The sequence below is a fragment of the Mustela putorius genome, unplaced genomic scaffold (genome assembly GCF_011764305.1).
Source record: "Mustela putorius furo isolate JIRA1106 unplaced genomic scaffold, ASM1176430v1.1 tig00000145_pilon_pilon_pilon, whole genome shotgun sequence".
NCBI lineage: Eukaryota > Metazoa > Chordata > Mammalia > Carnivora > Mustelidae > Mustela > Mustela putorius.
Genome location: NW_025421294.1, coordinates 45,479,506 through 45,499,408, shown reverse-complemented (window position 1 = coordinate 45,499,408; position 19,903 = coordinate 45,479,506). Strand labels below are relative to the sequence as shown.

At 38.3% G+C, this 19,903-nt stretch overlaps 1 protein-coding gene across 3 annotated transcripts; it reads left to right on the top strand.

The window, feature by feature from the left end:
- The first annotated feature begins 731 nt into the window (after window positions 1–731).
- MAT2B (methionine adenosyltransferase 2B) lies at window positions 732–19,116 on the top strand. 3 transcript variants are annotated; one of them, XM_004737664.3, is made up of 7 exons: window positions 732–886; window positions 10,097–10,291; window positions 12,761–12,875; window positions 13,060–13,212; window positions 15,744–15,937; window positions 16,696–16,809; window positions 17,182–19,116. In XM_004737664.3, exons 1-7 carry the CDS (start codon window positions 857–859, stop codon window positions 17,350–17,352), a joined length of 972 nt encoding a protein of 323 aa, XP_004737721.1. In that variant the 5' UTR covers window positions 732–856; the 3' UTR covers window positions 17,353–19,116. The 3 variants fall into 3 exon arrangements, with proteins under 3 accessions (XP_004737721.1, XP_004737720.1, XP_044931566.1); XM_004737663.3 differs by lacking the exon at window positions 732–886 and adding an exon at window positions 3,172–3,303; XM_045075631.1 differs by lacking the exon at window positions 732–886 and adding an exon at window positions 8,326–8,381.
- The last annotated feature ends 787 nt before the right edge of the window (window positions 19,117–19,903 follow it).

Sequence of the window (19,903 nt, the reverse complement as noted above, 5' to 3'; positions counted from 1 at the left end):
ATTTTTCTTAGTTCTACCTATATGGCATTTTGTTGTTGTTCTTAAATTGTTACAAAGCCATAGTCCAGAACAGTGGTTCAAAATTTAATGGAGTGTATTCATTGTCCTAGAAATTGTTAAAAGTAAGATTACAGGGCTTCACTCCTACAGAATGACGTTTGTTTCATAGTTTCTATAGTGCATGCAGGTTTGCAAATCATTCATCTAGAAATCTTCACTTAAAGCTGCTCCACCTACCATTTTCTCAGTGCGAAGGCAGCATAATGTTAATAAAAATGACCTGTTGCATTTTAATTATTGGGTGCTGTTACCACCAGTGCCTTTTACTGTGCTTTGAGATAATTAGAAGGCACTGGGTAGAAAAGCACTGAAAAATTTTTACTTAGATGCTGTTGCAATACGGCATAACTGAATAAAATATTTCAGGACACGAAATCGACTGCAAAATCTGCGTGCTTTCCAACTGTGAGCTCTTGCTTTTCTTCTGCAAGAGAAAATTGCAACAAGTCTTCACAGGAAGTTTTTTTGTTTCTTCCTTTCTTCTTCTTTTTTTAAATAAACTGGTTCTCCCAATAGTTTTGCTAATGGACCCTAACTTGACATGCAATTAAACATGAAACTTCTCATTGGGTATTTTCAAGACTGCCAGGGGGAATCAGCTGCCAGTTTACTGCAATGTGGAAAACTGCATGAGATTCTGGGATTGGAATCAAAATGCTAATTTAAAAGGTCGAGTGAAGCTGAAGCTCACGTTTTTGCGTGCCTGCGCTCTCTTCAGGCAGAACAAAGACCCAGGCAGAAAAGGCAGAGGCTGAGACTCACCCCAAATCTGTTTTCCTGAGATAATTTTGGAATTATGCCTGAAATGCCGGAGGACATGGAACAGGTAAGAGCTAGCTGTTCAAGAAATGAAGCATTTTGGAGTTAGTGTCTTTAAAAAGCATCCCAGTGAATGGTAAAAACCAAAAGGGTGTGTTAAAAAAAGAAAAAAAGAAGCGGGTGTCATTCATTTCTTTAAAACATGTAACTTTGGGACATGGAAGGATAAACCAGTTTTAATTATTGACCCTGGGGACCAGGTTTTCAGCTAAGTCTCATTAACTGACAAAAAAAAAAAAAAATGCAAAACAGAACAGCAGTTTCCTTAACCAAATTATATGCAGTGACGTACGTGAAGGTTCTATATAAGTAAGGATTTTATCTTTAATTGTGTGCTCCTGCCTTTGTCTTAGCATGAACTGAATCTGCTAACATAACTTTAGCTCCAGGCTGCTCTCTTTGAATTTATAGACTTAGCCACCACAGGAACTTGGATATTGTATGTACAGCGGTGGCATTTTTGTTCACAGAGAAACTTTAATCTTTAAAGAGAATGAATAAAAACTACACAACTAGACTCTGGTTTTACCTGGGAGGTATCACGCCAAATTCTAAGGTAGGCAAGAAAACTCTTGTTCTTAACTCTGGACAAGGCTGCTCTGAGAATAAAAATAAAATAGTAATTGCATATGCATGTCCTTAAATCTTCGCACTGTACACTTTTTTAAAAAAATCAGAACGATCAGGTTGCATCACACGTCGCTACTAGAAATTAACAACAAAAATCCCAGTTTTTAAAGAGGATTAGGAGGATCTTGAATTTGCCTCCCCTACCCACCCACGGACACTCACCTTTTCTTTGTGTGCAGATTATGAATGTTTAATGCTGGGGCAGCCCTCTCAAGGACTCTCTGAATAATGCTAAGTTGATTAACAGTAACAGTTTGGGAAAAAACAAAAATTGGAAAGCGGGGTGGGGGGTTGGGGAGGCTTCAGGCTCCCTTCCCCCACCGTTCCAAAGAAAGACTGTTAACTCGAATTAAGAAATGAGTTCTTGCTGGGAGGAGGGGGGTTGGGTAGAAAGGAAATTCACGGGGCTCAGACAAAGAAAAACTTTTTCAAAAGGCTGCTTAGTCTTTAGCTCTGAAATAAACCGAAAGGGATTATGAAAATAAGGCCTTTTTGTTCAGATTTTCAGAAAAATCCAAGCCGCGGTCACGCCTGTGGGCGACTCTCAAGCCCCGTGTCCGGCGTGTCTGGGTCAGAACACTCGGGACTGCTGGATGCATGCCCGCGGAGCCTACACGGCCCATGGCGGGTTTTTTCCTGGGCAAATTCCACAGGCGTCCCAATGGACGCGGATTTTGCGGTTTTGAGCTGGGAGGGAAACCAGTTGCCTGCGAGGTCTTTCTCGGCCCTCGGGGCTGTTGTTTCCGATTCGTGCTTTTAGGAAGCCGTGCAGGTGGTGGAGGGTCTAACGCTCCTCCGCTCGGTTTCTTGAACTTGGCGGTGGTTGCGGAGGCCAAGCTCGCGGGGCCGGACCGGGCAGTTCGTGACGCGAGTGCTTCTCTCCAAGGGGGTCGGTGGGGTCCGGTTCCTTCCGCTAACGAAAATGTACAGTCCCCGGGTCTATTACCACCGGGTCTCGTTATGTGTTTACGGGTACAGTCCGAGAATCTATTTTGAAGAGGCTCCCGGATAATTCCTCCCCCACCCCCAGCTTTTTATTTTTAACTGGTTAAAAATAGTTTGACTTATTTAGAATTTCACACGTACCACTTTTTAGCATCCCAGAAAGACAAATGGGTTGTTGAGGTGTTAATGACTCAGATGCCAACACTTGTATTTTTATTCTTCTGTCTTTCTAAATCTCTGGGGGAAACAAAACAAAACAAAAAACCACCTCCTAATGTTGCAGAGATGGGAGGTCTACTGTCCTCCCTCCTCCTGGTGTTCCCCAAACCTACCCCCTGGCTTTAAAATGTTTTCTCCTCCTTGCTGTATTACGTGCGCGGCTGGCTCTTACGCACGGGGCACTCTGGAAACTTGAAACCCTAGGCGATCCAGTTCAGTCCTTCCCTAGTCCAGAACAAAGGCAAAGAGAGAAAAAAAGTACAGAAACAACCCCTCCCCACACAAAACTTGTATTCACTGCCTAAGGCCAAGGCCTTTGTTTGGTGTATTCCTTTAAGAGTTGGCGAGTGGGCTGGGAGCGTACTGAACGCGCCCGCCCCCTTTCTGGGGCATCGGCTGAGCGTGGCCAATCAACGGGCGAGGCCTTGGCGGCGGAAGCCGGAAGCGGAGAGCGGGGGCCGGCCCAGACCTAGGGAGGCGGGCCGAGGGCGACGAAGCTGCGGCCCGCGGCGATCCTGGGCTGGTGGAAGTGGCGGTCGCTGCGGCGGCGGCGCGAAGACGGCGGGCATGGTGGGGCGGGAGAACGAGCTCTCCATCCACTTTGTTCCCGGGAGCTGCCGGCTGGTGGAGGTGAGGGAGTCGGCCCGGGGGTCTCGTAGGAATCGGGAATGCAGAGGGGGACGAGCCAGGTCGCGGGGGCTCGGGTGATCTACCTTGCGTATCCTGCAGAAATCCCAGCCTCTGACTCTGAGTCGCCCCAGCACCTCCTTCCTAGCTCTGGTTGGAGAGGGCGGCGCCACCGAGTTTGTTTACCTCCGTGCGCACCCGTCGGTGTTTGCTCCTCCAGTCCTGCGGCAGGAAGCGAGGGGGTCTGGTTTCACTCTGGTGCCTTCGGTCTTCCCTCCCGGAAACGAAGAGGGGCTTTCAGAGCTCTTTCGGTTTTGTTTTATCTCTCTGAATTTCTTCTTCATTCTTTGTTCCTATCTCTCGATCTTACCAGTTCTTACCTGAGAACCAAGGGGAAAGTGGTGTTTTAGAAATAGTGGATTTGGAGATGACAAGTTACCGAAATCTTAGTGCAAGGCACTAGGTCAGGCACTTTACATGCATCATTTAATCGTCCTAACGGCGAGATACTGTTTTTGCTCCATTTTACAGAGGAGAAAATTGAGGTTTACAGGATGAGCCTTCGGCCAAGTTCATTCAGTAAGCTTGGAGCCGAGATTCAGATACAAATCTCTTTCACTTTCTCAGGCTTTGAATCACTATGGAGGTTACATAAAGGAAGATTGTTACGGTGGGAGAACTATCCCAGACGTCTTCCGTCTCCATGCTTGCTTGTGTTTCATTTCTGGGCCTCCCAGCATTCAGTCCACAGAATGTATCTAGCAATGGCGAAAAGAAGAATGTTAATGCCTAGACCGATATGTCTTACGGAAATAAGAGATGTGGGAGATGGCTGTTTTTGATACTGCAGAATTTTTATGCTTCCAAGAGTATATTTAGTGTTTCTAATCAGTTTGGTGTTGGGGGGGGGGTAAAGGTAGGCGAGATGGACTATGAAAACTTATGTATTGTTTTTATGTGTCCCCCAAAGTACTGAATGCATAATGTTACATATTGTTTACAAACATACGCGTGTGTGTGTATGCGTGTAAAGCTTAATGTTTCACAGTAGGAGTTCAGTAGATTAATGAAAATAGGTTTTCATGATTTCACTAAAAACGATACACCCTAAATCTTACTTTTTTTTTTTTTTTAAAGATTCTTTTAATTTTAAAATAATCTGCACTCATAGTGGGGCTCACACTCATAGTCCTGAGATAAGAGTGTAAAGCTGTACGGACTGAGCTGGCCAGGGGGCCTCCACCCTAAATCTTGACACATATTTTCTGCTCTCTCAAAACATGTGGAATTAAAATTCACTCGTGAGGGCGCCTGGGTGGCTCAGTGGGTTAGGCCGCTGCCTTCGGCTCAGGTCATGATCTCAGGGTCCTGGGATCGAGTCCCGCATCCGGCTCTCTGCTCAGCAGGGAGCCTGCTTCCTCCTCTCTCTGCCTGCCTCTCTGCCTACTTGTGATCTCTCTCTGTCAAATAAATAAATAAAATCTTAAAAAAAAAAATTCACTCGTGAGAATGAGGACTGCCTTACTGCTTACATTGGAGAAGGTGACTGTGGTGGTACCTGTTAAGACTGTCTTGAAGGGTAGAGATAGGGTGACAGTAGCAGTTAGACCAGTGTCACCTAGATAGTCATGGAATCTTGAGTCTCTTAGTGTCCAGTAATGTCTACTCAGAGATCTGCCTCCAGAGGAATGTTGTATGAAAGGATCAGTTAAAGAAAGGAAGAGGAAACTGCCGTATCTGAGAGGTTCTAAAAGTAGCAAAGTATTTTATTTACCACTAAAATTTTAAGAAGATCTCAATTTAAATGTTACTGATGTCTCATTCTTTTTCTGGGACATATTTATTTTATTTTTTAAGATTTTATTTATTTATTTGACAGAGATCACAAGTAGGCAGAGAGGCAGGCAGAGAGAGAGAAGGGGGAAGCAGGCACCCCGTGGAGCAGAGAGCCCGATGCCGGGTTTGATCCCAGGACCCCGAGATCATAACCTGAGCCCAAGGCAGAGGCTTAACCCACTGAGCCACCCAGGCGCCCCTCTGAGACATTTTTAGAAGTTAATGCAAGTGTACTAAAGTGAAAATCACTGTCCCGGAGTAGTGTTTGACCATTTTGAAAGAGCCATTTGTATCATTACCTATAGTTTGGTGTCATTTGATTAGGTAGCATAATGAAACTGGTACCTCTATGTTTATTTATATGTATTTAATTTTTTAGGAATTCTTTGAGTGACTATATAAATCTGTTCACTTGTAGTTTTATACTTCTAAGAGTTTATGTAGTTAGAGGCAAATACATTCAGAGTAACTTAAAGTGATACTTCATAGTATATACATGTAAGTTAAGTTTTCAGGCAGACAGTATTTTCAATTCTCTGTTGTTGTTTGGATTAACTACAGTTTCTTCATTCTGAGTTCTTTGAAGTGCATGGATATTCCTGAGTTTTGCAAGACTAAAGTATTTTATGGAGTAACAGTCCAAAGTAATTTTTTAGAGGAATAGTCCTTTTCTTTTAAAAATAAAAATAAAGGGATACCTGGGTGGCTCAGTTGGTTAAGCTGCTGCCTTTGGTTCGGGTCATGATCCTGAGTTTCTGGGAGGGAGTCCCACATCGGGCTCCTTGACCAGCAGGGAGCCTGCTTCTCTCTCTGCCTCTGCCTGCCACTCTGCCTGCTTGCGCTCTCTCTCTCTCTGACAAATAAATAGATAAAATCTTTAAAACAAACAAACAAAAACCCCTGAAAACAGTGTGCTTTTTAAAAGCTTGAGATGAATTTCTGTTTATATATAGAAAGTAAAAAATAAATATTTTTGTTTGGAGTCTTTTAATTTCAGAGTGAGGCATATTTTATTTGCCAACCACCAAATGACAAAAATCTTGTCTTGGCTCCTGTAGTGTGACAGAAGGAGCTCATTGAGTCTCTAGAGAGAACTCTGTGAAAAGAGGAAAAATGACTTAAATAAACGAGGCTCCTTTCGCTCTTCAGTCCCCTCTGTGTTAAGTATAATATGGAAAATGTTAGAATTACAAAACTGTAAAGCTGGAAGAGCCTTAGTCATCTTATTCACATTCCTCTTTTTATTAATGAGGAATTTGATCAATAGAAATTTCAGTAACTTTTCAGTACCATATTTCATGGCAGAATAGTTAAAATTTAATCATTATGAAATCAAATAGAAGTTCAAAGGATTAAGACAAAACTCAGTTTTGTCTTCTATGGCTGGACCATAGAAGCTAGAAACAAGTCTGGGCCCAACCTTTTCCGTTTACTATGGGTAAAGACTTTGATGTTTCAGTGCTTGAGATTCCTCAGTTTGGAAATAGTATTTGCCCTGCATGTTTAATAAGGCTATTCTTATGATCAGGAGTTATGATGTAGGCTTACATAATACTGGATAGTTTTCAGATATAAGATTGTGCAGTATCATTTCCGTTTTAAGAAATGCTTGCACTTCAGATCTCTGCTTTTTTTAATAAAGAAAATTCTCGAGCACTGACATCTGTTCACTGGTTATCATGGACTGTTTCCTCTTTTCTTCTAGGGACCTTACAAATTACCCCAGGCTTTAAGGACAAAAGATTGTATTTTTTTCCATGCAACCACATTCTGTTTTAAAGTTAAGTGTATTAAATTCCCTAAGAGCCTTGCTGTCCTTGTAATTTAATTCTGTATTTCATCAAGTCTAAAATGTACTTGATTATCTGGGCTCTGATTTTAAGATGCACTAAAAAGCAAAAGACACTGCCAAAGTATGACATAGTAAGAAGATGCATCTCTGTTTCATTCATTTAACAGGGATGTTAAAATGAGGAAAAAGTGTGCTTTACGCAGTCAGTGAAGTACACAGAGATTGGAATCCACTGTTCAGTAACCTTTGTGTAATACATTATACTTGTTCTTTGACTTAACTCTTGTTTTCCTTTTACGGGAGAAAAGGGAAGGAAGGAAAGGTGTCGCTTTTGGAAAGGTAGATGACATTTTTTGGCTTCTTTGAATAAGATAAATGTTTCTTAGGAAAACCTTGGACTTTTCCTGGAGTTCAAGATTACACTTCTCAAAGGGCAGTTTCCAAATCACCATCTTCAGCACATTCCTGGGAACTTGTTAGAAATACAAATTATCAGGACTTATCCCAGATGTACTAAATCTGAAAGCCTCCTGCATGATTCTTACACATAATGAACCCTAAGCGCCACCAACTAAGAACTGTAACATATGCCTTTGCTTCTTTAATGTGAAGTAATAAAAAGTGAGAAACTCAGAAGAAACCAAATCATAGCTCTTTTATATTTTCTCAGGGATCTTTATGGTATTTATCCTGTGTAAATTGTTTTCTGATTGTATCTACTAGACTTGGCATGTTCTTTCTTCTTTACAAATCAGTCTTTGTAGGGCTGTTTTCTTGCCAAAATTCAAAGAAAATATTTTACTGGCTGAAATCCTTGTTTTCATAGATCAGTTGGCTTGGGGCCAGGTTTTACAACAGAGAGCCTAGATAATTTTTCCTTCAATTTTTAAAAAGTTTGGAATGGTTGAACTAAGGAAAAGATATCTTTAAGAGTTTACCATTATGTAGTCTCCTTTCTTTTTTTTTTTTTTTTAAGATTTTATTTATTTTTTTGACAAACAGAGATCACAAGTAGGCAGAGAGGCAGGCGGAAACAGGCTCCCTACTGAGCAGAGAGACCAATGTGGGGCTCTGTGGGGCTCGATCCCAGGACCCCAGGATCATGACTTGATCTGAAGGCAGAGGCATTAACCCACTGTCCACCCAGGTGCCCTGTGGTGGCCACCTTTTTTTTTTTTTTTTTTTTAAACATAGTGCTAAATTATTCTGCTAAACTAAGGACTATCAAAGATCTTTAGTTATTGTATGCTTGTTTAAAGTGTTTTTGTTTTTGTTTTGTTTTTTGTTTTTTTAAGATTTTATTTATTTGAGAGAGCATGAGCAAGGGAGCCCCAGAGGGAAAAGGAGAAGCAGACTTCCTGCTGAGCAAGGAGCCCCATGTGGGACTTAATCCCAGGACTCTGGGATCATGACCCCAGCCAAAGGCAGACACTTAACTCACCGAGCCACCCAGGTACCATCCTTTTTGAAGTTTCTGACATCTCAGAATAGGTGACCATAGCTATAGTAAAAAGACTGCGAACTGATAAAATATAATAATTTTTTTAAAGTAGGCTGCACACCAAACCTGGGCTTAAATTTTCGACCCTGAGATCAAGAGTCACATGCTATACTGACGCAGCAAGCAAAGTGCCCCTAATAAAACTTTTCTTTTCTCTCTCTCTCTCTTTTTTAAAGATTTTATTTATTTATATGACACAGAGAGAGAGAGAGAGAGAGAGAGATATCACAAGCAGGCAGAGAGGCAGGTAGAGAAAGAGGGCGAAGCAGGCTCCCAGCTGAGCCGAGAGCCTGTATTCAGGGCTTGATCCCAGGACCCTGAGATCATGACCTGAGCCGAAGGCAGAGGCTTAACACACTGAGCCACCCAGGTGCCCCCCCCAATAAAACTATTTATTGGTGGTTTTTAAAATAGTAAATGTTGATTTTATTCAAGAGTTTGGGAAATTTGGTGTTACCCATCTTTGGGAAGAATGGAAGTTTTTAAACTGGTTTGGAAACAACTTTTTTTTTTCCTAAATAGTAGTTCCTTTTAATTTCATTGTGTAAGGAATTTTTTCTTTGCCATGTAAGAACATAGATTAGTTTAAAATATTTGTTTCTGGGATGCCTGGGTGGCTCAGTTGGTTGAGCAGCTGCCTTCGGCTCGGGTCATGATCCCAGCGTCCTGGGATCGAGTCCCACATCGGGCTCCTTGCTCGACAGGGAGCCTGCTTCTCCCTCTGCTTCTGTCTGCCATTCTGTCTGCCTGTGCTCGCTCTCTCTCCCTCTCTCTCTCTGACAAATAAATAATAATAATAATAAAAAAAAATATTTGTTTCTTTTTCTTTTTTCCATTATCTTCTGTGTTAGGGCTTTCCCCACCAATGTTAGTTTTAACTTGTCTGTTAAAGTAAATTTAGAGATAACTCAGGAACATTTACCAGTTTGCTTAAACTTGGATTATTATTACTGTTAAGACCACATGTATTTTTCCTCCACATAAATTCCTGTGAAATGTGAATTCTCTAATTCAGACCTATCAGAATATGATAAATCAATGAGATTTGGAAGAAAACTTGGGATTACAAACTGAAGACCAAAATTGTCAACTTGTGAACATACTGGTGGAATACAGCCAAATAGTTAATCAGGGCGTAAAAAATTCATAGCTTCAGACTAATTGTACATTTTTATAAAATGGAGAACGTAATAAAATTGCTGTTTATTCAACTATAAATCTATTTGACTAGGTATATCCTTACAGTATCACCTTAGGTTCTTTTTCTTGGATAAGATGAATAAAACCTTTCTTTCTTTTTTCTTTTTTAAAGATTTTATTTATTTGACAGAGAGAGACACAGCCAGAGAGGGCACATGAACAAGGGGAGTGGGAGGGGGAGAAGCAGGCTTCCCACCGAGCAGGGTGTCTGATGTGGGGCTTGACCTGAGCCGAAGGCAGACACTTAATGACTGAGCCACCAGGGTGCCCCAGTAGAACGTTTTCTTAAGTGATATAATTATTGATGCAGCTTGATCTTTGTTCTAACTTAAGAATTGTCTAATAAATATGGGACACGAAGCAAACTACTTAGACTGGAAGTATTTATTGAACAATAATAGTGACTAATTTTGTAGAGAGAGTATTTTCAAAATACCTAATCCTTTGTTCTCCTATTCATCTTTTAGGAGGAAGTTAACGTTCCCAATAGGCGGGTTCTGATTACTGGCGCCACTGGGCTTCTTGGCAGAGCTGTGTATAAAGAATTTAAGCAGAATAATTGGCATGCCTTTGGCTGTGGTTTTAGAAGAGCAAGACCAAAATTTGAACAGGTTAATCTTTTGGATTCTGAAGCGGTTCATCACATCATTCATGATTTTCAGGTATGGTTGTCTGTTTAACACATACATAAACTATGCTAAGAATTGTCTATGAACTATATTAAACAGTTGTCTGGATGATTTAGAAAATGTTCTTGCTCTCAAGAGAGTTAACTGTACTTAAGCTCTAACCTATTAAGCAACAAGAGTATGCAGTTGATCCTTGAACAGTGCAGGCCTTAGGAGTGCCAATCCTTGCATAATTGAACATCTGTGTATAACTTTTTACTTCCTCAAAACAACTGCTAATATAAGATATTTGAATTTATGAATTTAATTTGAAATTGGTATTCTTTTAACACTATTGACTGGAAGCCTGGTTGATTAACACATAGTTTGCATATGTGTTATATACTGTATTCTTACAATAAAATAAGCTGTGGAGAAGAAAATACATTTATGGTATTTTATTTATTTAAAAATATCCGCATCTAAATAGACTCGTAACTCAAACCCATGTTCCACGACCAAGTGTATAGTGCACTTTTTTTTTTCTGTTAGCATGGCAAAATATATGCAGCCGTTCAAAAGATTGTGTCGAAACACAGGTTGACAAAACTTGGGAATTAAAAAAAGCATTTTATAAAAAGCTTATGTTTGTGAGGTTCTCTTTTTAAATACGACTTTCTGTGCAAATGCCTGTTTAATATTATCTGTAAACCCGTAACACTGCAAAGTAGGTATTATCATTTCCATTTTAGAGATGACAGAGGCTCGGGTTAAATAACTTGTTGACCAGTGCTGTAGTAAAGTTACTGAAAAATTTAACTTTTGTTCTACCTCTGATCAAAATGTGAGAGTTAAAGTTCTTTTCAACAATGTCCAAGGTACACCTGCATTAGTCACTTGGAGAACTCATTATTTAGATCTCATTTCCAGAAATTTTAACTCAGTAAGTCTGTGTCAGGCCCAGGACATTGTAAGATGCACCCCAGATTATGCACGTTCAAGTTTTAAAGCAACTCTAAGATTATGCTTCCTCGGCAGTTGTTAAGGATGGAGATAGTCTGGCATGTTTGTGTGTTAGCCCTGCCTGTCAGTACTTTTACCGAATCTTCACTTGGGTTCATCTTCTCTGGGAAGTAGGTACCCCTCCTTAACAAAAGACCCTGTGCATTCCTATATCTTCAATTTAGTTATTATAATTATTTTTTTTAAGTAAGCTCTAGGCTGCACATGAGGCTTGAACTTGTTACCCCAAGTTCAAGAATCACATCCTCTACTGACTGAGCCAGCCAGGTGCCCCATTCCTCTGTCTTGATGTATGTCACATACTACTGAAACAGTCTCTTTACATACCCTTCTTTTCCAGTAGATTATGAAATCCTTGCTCCTTGCACAGGGGTTAGTATATAGGTGATATAATAAATGGTTAACATTTTGTTGTTGTTGTTTAAGATTTGATTTATTTGACAGAGAGAGAGATCACAAATAGGCAGAGGGGCAGGCAGATAGAAAGAGGGAGAAGCAGACTCCCTGCTGAACAGGGAGCCCAAGGTGGGTCTCAGTCCCAAGACCCTAAGATCATGACCTGAGCCGAAGACAGAGGCTTAACCCACTGAGGCACCCAGGCTCCCCATAGTTAACATTCTTTAAATGGTTGGTATAAGAGATTTGAATTTATGAATTTAATTTGAAATTGGTATTCTTTTAACACAAATTATTATTTAGGTCATATTTATTGTATAAATGTTAGCTCTTTTCTCCCATCCAAATTAGAGAATAAAGCTTATTTTGATTGAAAAATAATAGTTGTTGGGGCGTCTGGTGGCTCAGTGGGTTAAGCCTCTGCCTTTGGCTCTGGTCGGGATCGAGCCCCGCATCGGCTCTCTACTCGGTGGGGAGCCTGCTTCCTTCTCTCTCTCTCTGCCTGCCTCTCCGCCTACTTGTGATCTCTCTCTCTGTCAGATAAATAAATAAAATCTTAAAAAAAAAAAAAAGAAAAAAGAAAAATAATAGTTGTTGATCTTGAGTTTATCTGGTTTTGCCTAGGGATTACTAAATTGCTCTTTCCTTTTCAGGGCCTACATTTATTTATTTATTTGTCTGTCTGTCTATCTCTTAAAGATTTATTTATTTATTTGAGAGAGAGAGAGAGATCACAAGTAGGCAGAGTAGTAGGTAGAGAGAGAGGGGAAAGCAGCCTCCCTGCTGAGCAGAGAGCCTGATGCAGGGCTGAATGCCAGGACCCTGAGATCATGACCTGAGCTGAAGGCAGAGGCTTAATCCACTGAGCCACGTAGACACCCCACCTACATTTATTTTAAGGAAGTTTGAAATTTGGAAAAGGGAAGCATGGCAAAACTATTATAGCAATTCTAAAAAAAAAAAATTTAAAAAATTACAGCGATTATTTACTTGAAGGAATATTGATTTAGCAAACCTTTTTTATGAATTGAGTCACTGTTGGGAGGCTGTAGCTCCCTTGTTTTATTCCTTTGGCTTAAAAATACATCAATGTTTACCTTCCAGCCCCATGTCATAGTACACTGTGCAGCGGAGAGAAGGCCAGATGTTGTGGAAAATCAGCCAGATGCTGCTTCTCAGCTTAATGTGGATGCTTCTGGGAATTTAGCAAAGGAAGCAGGTAATGATGACTTTATAAAATCTTTGCAAAATATTAAATAATTGCTGAGTTTATAAAGGTCAAAGGTTTCTAGATCGCTTAGAAGAGATTTATATATGATGAATAAGCTATTATAAATGCCAGTGCAGAGTGATGTTATGTAATAATTTGATAGATTATTTTCTTTTATGTCTTTTTTTTTTAGCTTTAATTGGAGCATTTCTAATCTACATTAGTTCAGATTATGTATTTGATGGAACAGATCCACCTTATAGAGAGGAAGACGTACCAAGTCCCCTAAATCTGTATGGCAAAACAAAATTAGAAGGAGAAAAGGCTGTCCTAGAGAACAATTTAGGTAAGACAAATTTCTTTAGCTCCTGATAGTTTTGATTGTTTTGAGGATTTCTTTTATGATACTGAGAAAAACACACACAGACATACACACATGTATATATACACATATATATGGTATGCTATATATAAGACATACAAAATTTTGAAAAAATTAGCGTAAATCATTGGAGGAAAAATTAGAGAATGTAGTTAATAAAAATGAAAAATAAGAATTTTAGAAATCATGACGAATTTATGAATCCTTGCAGACTTTTTCCAGTATTGGTATATACATGAATGTCATGTATAGGGGTACCTGGCTGGCTCTGTCAGTAGAGTATGTAATTCTTGATGATCTTGGGGTTGTGAATTCAATCCCCATATTGGGCGTAGAGCTTAGATTAAAAAAAAAGTTATTGTATAAAAGACAAGACTCTTATAGTATAAATATTTGTAATATTCTTTCAAAAAACAGGTCTGTATCATTTCTCCTAGATTGAGGTATTTGTTATTTTTTGTACAATTCTTAAATTTATTTATTTCTTTTTTTTTAAGATCTGGAGAGACAAGGGGGTTAGGGGGAGGGGCAGGTGGAGAAGGAGAGAGAGACTCTCAAGCAGGCTTCATACCCAGTGTGGAGCCCAGGGCGGGGCTTGATCTCACAATACTGAGATCATGACCTGAGCCAAAATCAGGAGTCAGATGCTTAACTGACTGAGCCACCAAGGTGCCCGAGGTTTTGAATTTCTGTTTGTATGGCTCTTCTTTTCCCTTATATGTGTTTGTGTATATACACACAAATATATGTGCCGAATATAAAAAGTAATACTCTTACTGGAAAAAAAAATAAAATCAAAATTGTAAAGGGTAGAAGTTCTTTTATAATCTCGCCTCTGGGAAGCACCAAATGTGGTTAGGTATGAAAGCATTTTTTGTGAATTTTCTAAAAATGGAGGATTTCGTTTTATAATCTGGTCCCTTGAATATTTGTCTTTCACTACATATTGAGTCATCTCTGGATTATCTTTTCCTATCAGTGGCTGCATAGTACTTGATTTAATGATTCCTTGCACTGCCTTAGACTGTACAGTCTTTGAGAAGCATCTTGTAGTGTAGATTCCATGCTTATGGCATTTCCAGATGGGTTTTTTTTTTCCCTTTGGTATTATAAATTATCCTGCAGGAATCATCCTTGAATACATATCTATACATGGTTATCCAGTATGTTAATTTAATTAAAAAGTTTAACTTTCAGTTAAAGTGTTCATTATTCAAAGTCTGTTGTAACTGCTCAGTAGGGACCTACATAAAATCTGAAAGCTCATAATTCCTTAATCACTGGTTCCAAGAATAATGTGGTGAAACACTCACATAACTTTTATATAGATGCACCACTTGTTAATGTGTCATGGTTGTATGTGTGTGTGTTTTTCACCGAACATGTTGGGAATTAGTTGAAATTCACCCCAAAATATTTCACCATGCTGTTTATCTTTTTTAAAAGATTGATTGATTGATTGATTGATTCTGGGGTGGGGGAGGAGCAAAGAGAGAGAATCTTTAAGCAGATTTCCCACTGAACACAGAGCTGTATGTGGGGCTCAGTCTCACAACCCTGAGATCATGACCTAAACTGGAACCAAGGGTCAGACACTAAACTGACTAGGCCACCCAGGCTCCCCTATGCTATTTATCTACTAAGAAGATTTTTCTTTACATAATTACAGTGTAGTTATCACACTCAGGAAATTTAACATTAATATGGTATTATACTATAATATATCATCTATGTAGGAATTTTCCCACTTGTCCCAATAATACCCTTCATTGCCTTTTATTTTTTAATCTAGGATCCAGTCAAGGATCACTCATTGCACTTCGTTGTCATATCAGTTTAATTTCTTCATTATTATGACTGTTAAAAATAATATATAAAGGGGCGCCTGGGTGGCTCAGTGGTTAAAGCCTCTGCCTTCAGCTCAGGTCATGATCTCAGGGTCCTGGGATTGAGTACCGCGTTGGGCTCTCTGCTCGGCGGGGAGCCTGCTTCCTCCTCTCTCTGCCTTCCTCTCTGCCTACTTCTGATCTGTCTCTGTCAAAGGAATAAATAAAATCTTTAAAAAAAAATATATATATATAAAAATACCCCAAATGACAGAGACCTTTAAAAATATTCAGTATAATATTTGTTAAATGGGCGTTATTATAGGTGAACTATGTCATTTTGGTATATTGCAAGTTTTCTACAACAGTATTTTTTTTTTTTTAATTTTAATTTTTTTATTTGAGAGAGCATGGGTATACAAGCACAAGCAGGGGAAACAACAGAAAGTGAGGGAGAAGCAGGTTCTCTGCTAAGCAGGGACCTTGACGTTGTGGGGCTGATGCCAGGATCCTGGGATCATAACCTGAGCTGAAGGCAAATGCTGAACCCAGTGAGCCACCCAGGCATCCCCCTGTGGCAGTATTATTTAAATCTATGTACTTTCATTTTATATCAAGATTTAAGAACCAGTCAACTTTAAAAAATTACCTGTTTTTATTAATTCCTAGGAGCTGCTGTTTTGAGAATTCCTGTTCTGTATGGAGAAGTTGAAAAGCTTGAAGAAAGTGCTGTAACTGTTATGTTTGATAAAGTGCAGTTCAGTAACAAGTCAGCTAACATGGACCACTGGCAGCAGAGGTTCCCTACACATGTCAAAGATGTAGCTACTGTATGTCGCCAGTTAGCAGAAAAGAGAATGCTGGTGAGAATCTTTGGAAGGAGGAGTTCTTAATTGCCATCAACAAGTGAAAATCCAAGTGTTTTTGTTTCCTTTATTATTATACATAATAATATATATCTTTATAATAATATAAATAAATAACTACAAGTGTTTATGAAAATTTTTTTTTACAACTGCGACCAAACGAAAGTAGTTTGCAGATAGTAGGCTATATTTGTGAATAGTAAAAATATTATGCTCTTGTATTTGAATTTTTTTTTTTTTCATACACTATGGACTCTGTCTCTGACTAGAATATTAATAGAAAGGTGAGAGTGATTGATTTTAAGATGTTAATAATGGTTTGTAGTTTTTTAACATATAAAAATATATATTTTAAATAGGTACTATGGAACTATTTAAGGATATCGTGACTAATTAGCTCATACTGCAAAATGGTTCTGTTACATTTTGATTTAGCTGAGGATAATTAGAAATACTCATTAAATTGGCCTGTGTTTCTGTAAAAATCTATAATCATTCTTATGATTCCCACTAAATAAAATTTGGAGCCATTTATATTTTTATTAAAAAAAATTCTTAAGCCTAAATTCTAGAAATTGTTTCTCATGCTTAGCTGGGTATATTTATAGGAATTTGATTTTAGATATCTCCTGGGCAGCATTCTAGAAAGGAGGGATACATTTTAGTTCCTGCACTTCTAAATTAGTTTTTTTGTGCAGTCTGTTCCACTCAACTCAAAAAGTTGAAACTGTTTTGAATTTTTATGTCGTTATTAGGATCCATCAATTAAGGGAACCTTTCACTGGTCTGGCAATGAACAGATGACTAAGTATGAAATGGCATGTGCAATTGCAGATGCCTTCAACCTTCCCAGCAGTCACTTACGACCTGTAAGTACATTGTGTTTTAAACCTCACTGGTTGAAAGCCCAGATCTGTCACTATATTTGTATTTTTTTTTTTATATTTTGTATTACTGATAAAACTTTCCATGTTGCTTTAGAAATACTGGGTAACTTCTTTTTTTGGTACTAATTAAAGTGAACTTGTAAGTTGGTGGTTTATATTGTTACTTATCTCTATCCTGTACAAGGAAGCCCATGGGTATTGGTGAAGTTTATAGGAAAAGTCTTATCTTGATTATTTGTATTTTTCCAGGGATCAGATCAGATTTGCAGTTAAGGGCAAAGTGAAATAGAGACTATAAAACTGCAACATAGATGTATTTATTTTTAATTTTTTTGTTTTTATTTTTCTTTAAAGATAACTGATAGTCCCGTCTTAGGAGCACAACGTCCAAGAAATGCTCAGCTCGACTGCACCAAATTAGAGACCTTGGGCATTGGCCAGAGAACACCATTTAGAATTGGAATCAAAGAATCACTCTGGCCTTTCCTCATTGACAAGAGATGGAGGCAAACGGTCTTTCATTAGTGTATGTGCAGGTTTTTTTTTTTTTTTTGAGAAGTATAGTATGTGGCACTTTTTAAAGAAAAAAGGAAATAGTTTTGTATGAGTGCTCTTTAATTGTGACTCATGATCTTTCAGGTAAATGATGCTCTTGCACTAGGAAATTGTCTAAAGAAACTAAGGGCAATAATGCCACAGTTGAAGTAATGATTTTTCTTTTTATCATTTTGTTCTGGCTTAACTTTGTTTGAGTATAGTAAATTATGATTCTTAAATATTTACAAGCCAGGATGAGACAGATCTACTGTAGACTTTCTCTTGGATGAAATGCATTATTCATTCCTATAACCTCTACATTTTCAGGACTTTTGCAACTGTTGACCTTTTTTATGTTTTAAAGTGAGTTAAGTAGTACAAAATCATTGGTGTTCATTATTTGCATTGCTTGAGCTCTGATCAAAATGTTTGAAGAAAGAAACTTTATTTTTGCAACTTACATGCAGTTTTTAAGCTTGAGATATTTCAACGTGTTATGTATATTGGAACTCCTGTAGCCTGATGCCTCCTGCTTTTGTAGCAGTGTATGGTGAGCAATTGACAGAGAGTGTGTGTGTATGTGTATGTATTTTTTTAATGTGTAAAACTGTCCTTTTCACTCCATGTCACTAAGTGATATTTCATATCTGTGGTTATATTAATAATGATGGGCCTTGTAAGTCTTTTGGCCATTCAAGAATAATAAATATGTACTGCTGGCATGGTAATGCTTAGTTTTCTTTTATTTACTTTATAACCATAAGGACCAAGCATCTAAACTCACTGTTATTTGTTGCTTTAATTTTTAAAAATTACATTCTTATGTAACATCTGATGCATATAAGAAAATACAGTTGATATTTACTGAGATATAAATAATAAAATGAACCCTGGTGAACTCTACTTGAGACCTAGAATGTTACAGATACTGTATCTACTTGTGCCATCTGATTGTTTTTTAACTAAAAATAACTATGTAATTTTGACACATGTTTATGTAGGATGTTCCTTCTGAAGAATGCAGAGTATTTGAATGTATTATCTATGCAGAGTAACATTGAAGTGACCTTAGCTTCAAGGATATTTTTGGTCCTTAATAAGGAATCAGCATGGCAGAATGAGGTGTATGACTTGGCTTCTCTTGAGGGTTCATTGTGAAACCTGGTTTTCTGATTTCACTTATGGGGTATCCTTTCCCTAGATTATGATTTTGTCATCCATTGGACAAAAAAAAAGTATTTCTAAGTTCCTAATTTACTTAGAGTTTTAGGTTTAGAAAGAATCAGGTTTGGATGATTTGTTTAAAGGACCAATTCCCACACCATGTTATATTTTGTAATTAGGGAAATTTTGGTGGTACCTAACCCCTAACCTGGACTCACTGAAATAGAATTTCTGGAATTGAGACCTGCTAATCTAGTTATAAATTTTCTCTGGATGCTTCCAAAGTAAGCAGCCTGGTACTTGGATTTGGCAACCACTGGATTAAAGCCCCCCCCCCCCTTTTTTTAAAAGTTATTTAATTGCACCTAGGACAAAACTGAAAAGTTTCAGAGTAAAAAACCTTTCTCATTCTTCTCTAGCTACTGATTTTCCATCTGTGGAAGAAATCAATGTAGATCAGATCCTGGTATGTTTTTGCAGGCACTCTGTATAGTAAGATAAATACACTCCTTACATGTGTATGTCACCATCCCTTCTTTATACAAATAGCATCATAAAATAAAAATTTTTCTGTGCTTTTAAAATCTTTATATGCCTTAGAGTTTATTCCAAATTAGTATAAAGAATGTCTATGTGTTTTGTTTTTACTATTCACTTTGAAATTTCAATCCTTTTTCTTTTTTTTAAGATTTTATTTTTAAGTGATCTCTACATCCAACATGGGGCTCGAACTCACAACCCTGAGATCAAGAATCCTGTGCTCCACTGACTAAGCCCATCAGGAGCCCCTGAAATTTCAATCTTAACAGAAAAGTTGTCATAATAGCACAAGAATGTCTGTATTCCCCTTCCATAGTTCGCAGTTATCAACATTTAGCCACATTTATCCTATCATTTTCTCTTTCTCTTTACATACACAAAGTATGTTTTGTTTTTTCTGAGCTGTTCAAGAGTAAATTGCAGACATGATTCCAAGTCACCCACCTGCTATATAAGCATCAGTGTATAATTCCTAAAAATCAAGATGCTCTTCCACATAACCCTATAATAAAACCTTCAGACTCAAAAAATTAACATTGATACACTGTTATCTAGTCCACAGACCCCATTCACATGTGTTGTGCCAGTAATGTCCTTTATAAGTCTATCCAGTCCAGGATTTTTTGTGGCATTTCTTACCATTTTGTTTAGGATTCAACCTGCAACAGTTATTCAGTGTTCTCTTTCATGATCTTGACTTTTTCTGACATCTCTCTCTAAAAGAAACAAATTCACTTTGATACTTCAGTGCCAAATCACTCCATTCTTTTCTGTGCAGCTCCATTCTCTGACATGAGAAATCTAGTTCCTGTAATTCTTAATATCCTTACCACTT

Bases quoted from the DNA above. Each gene is read 5' to 3' on its own strand.
- MAT2B (XM_004737663.3), top strand. From the start codon at position 3,241: ATGGTGGGGCGGGAGAACGAGCTCTCCATCCACTTTGTTCCCGGGAGC. The intron at 12,876-13,059 runs GTAATGATGACT...TTTTTTTTTTAG, and splicing joins GAATTTAGCAAAGGAAGCAG to CTTTAATTGGAGCATTTCTA. The intron at 16,810-17,181 runs GTAAGTACATTG...TTTTCTTTAAAG, and splicing joins CCAGCAGTCACTTACGACCT to ATAACTGATAGTCCCGTCTT.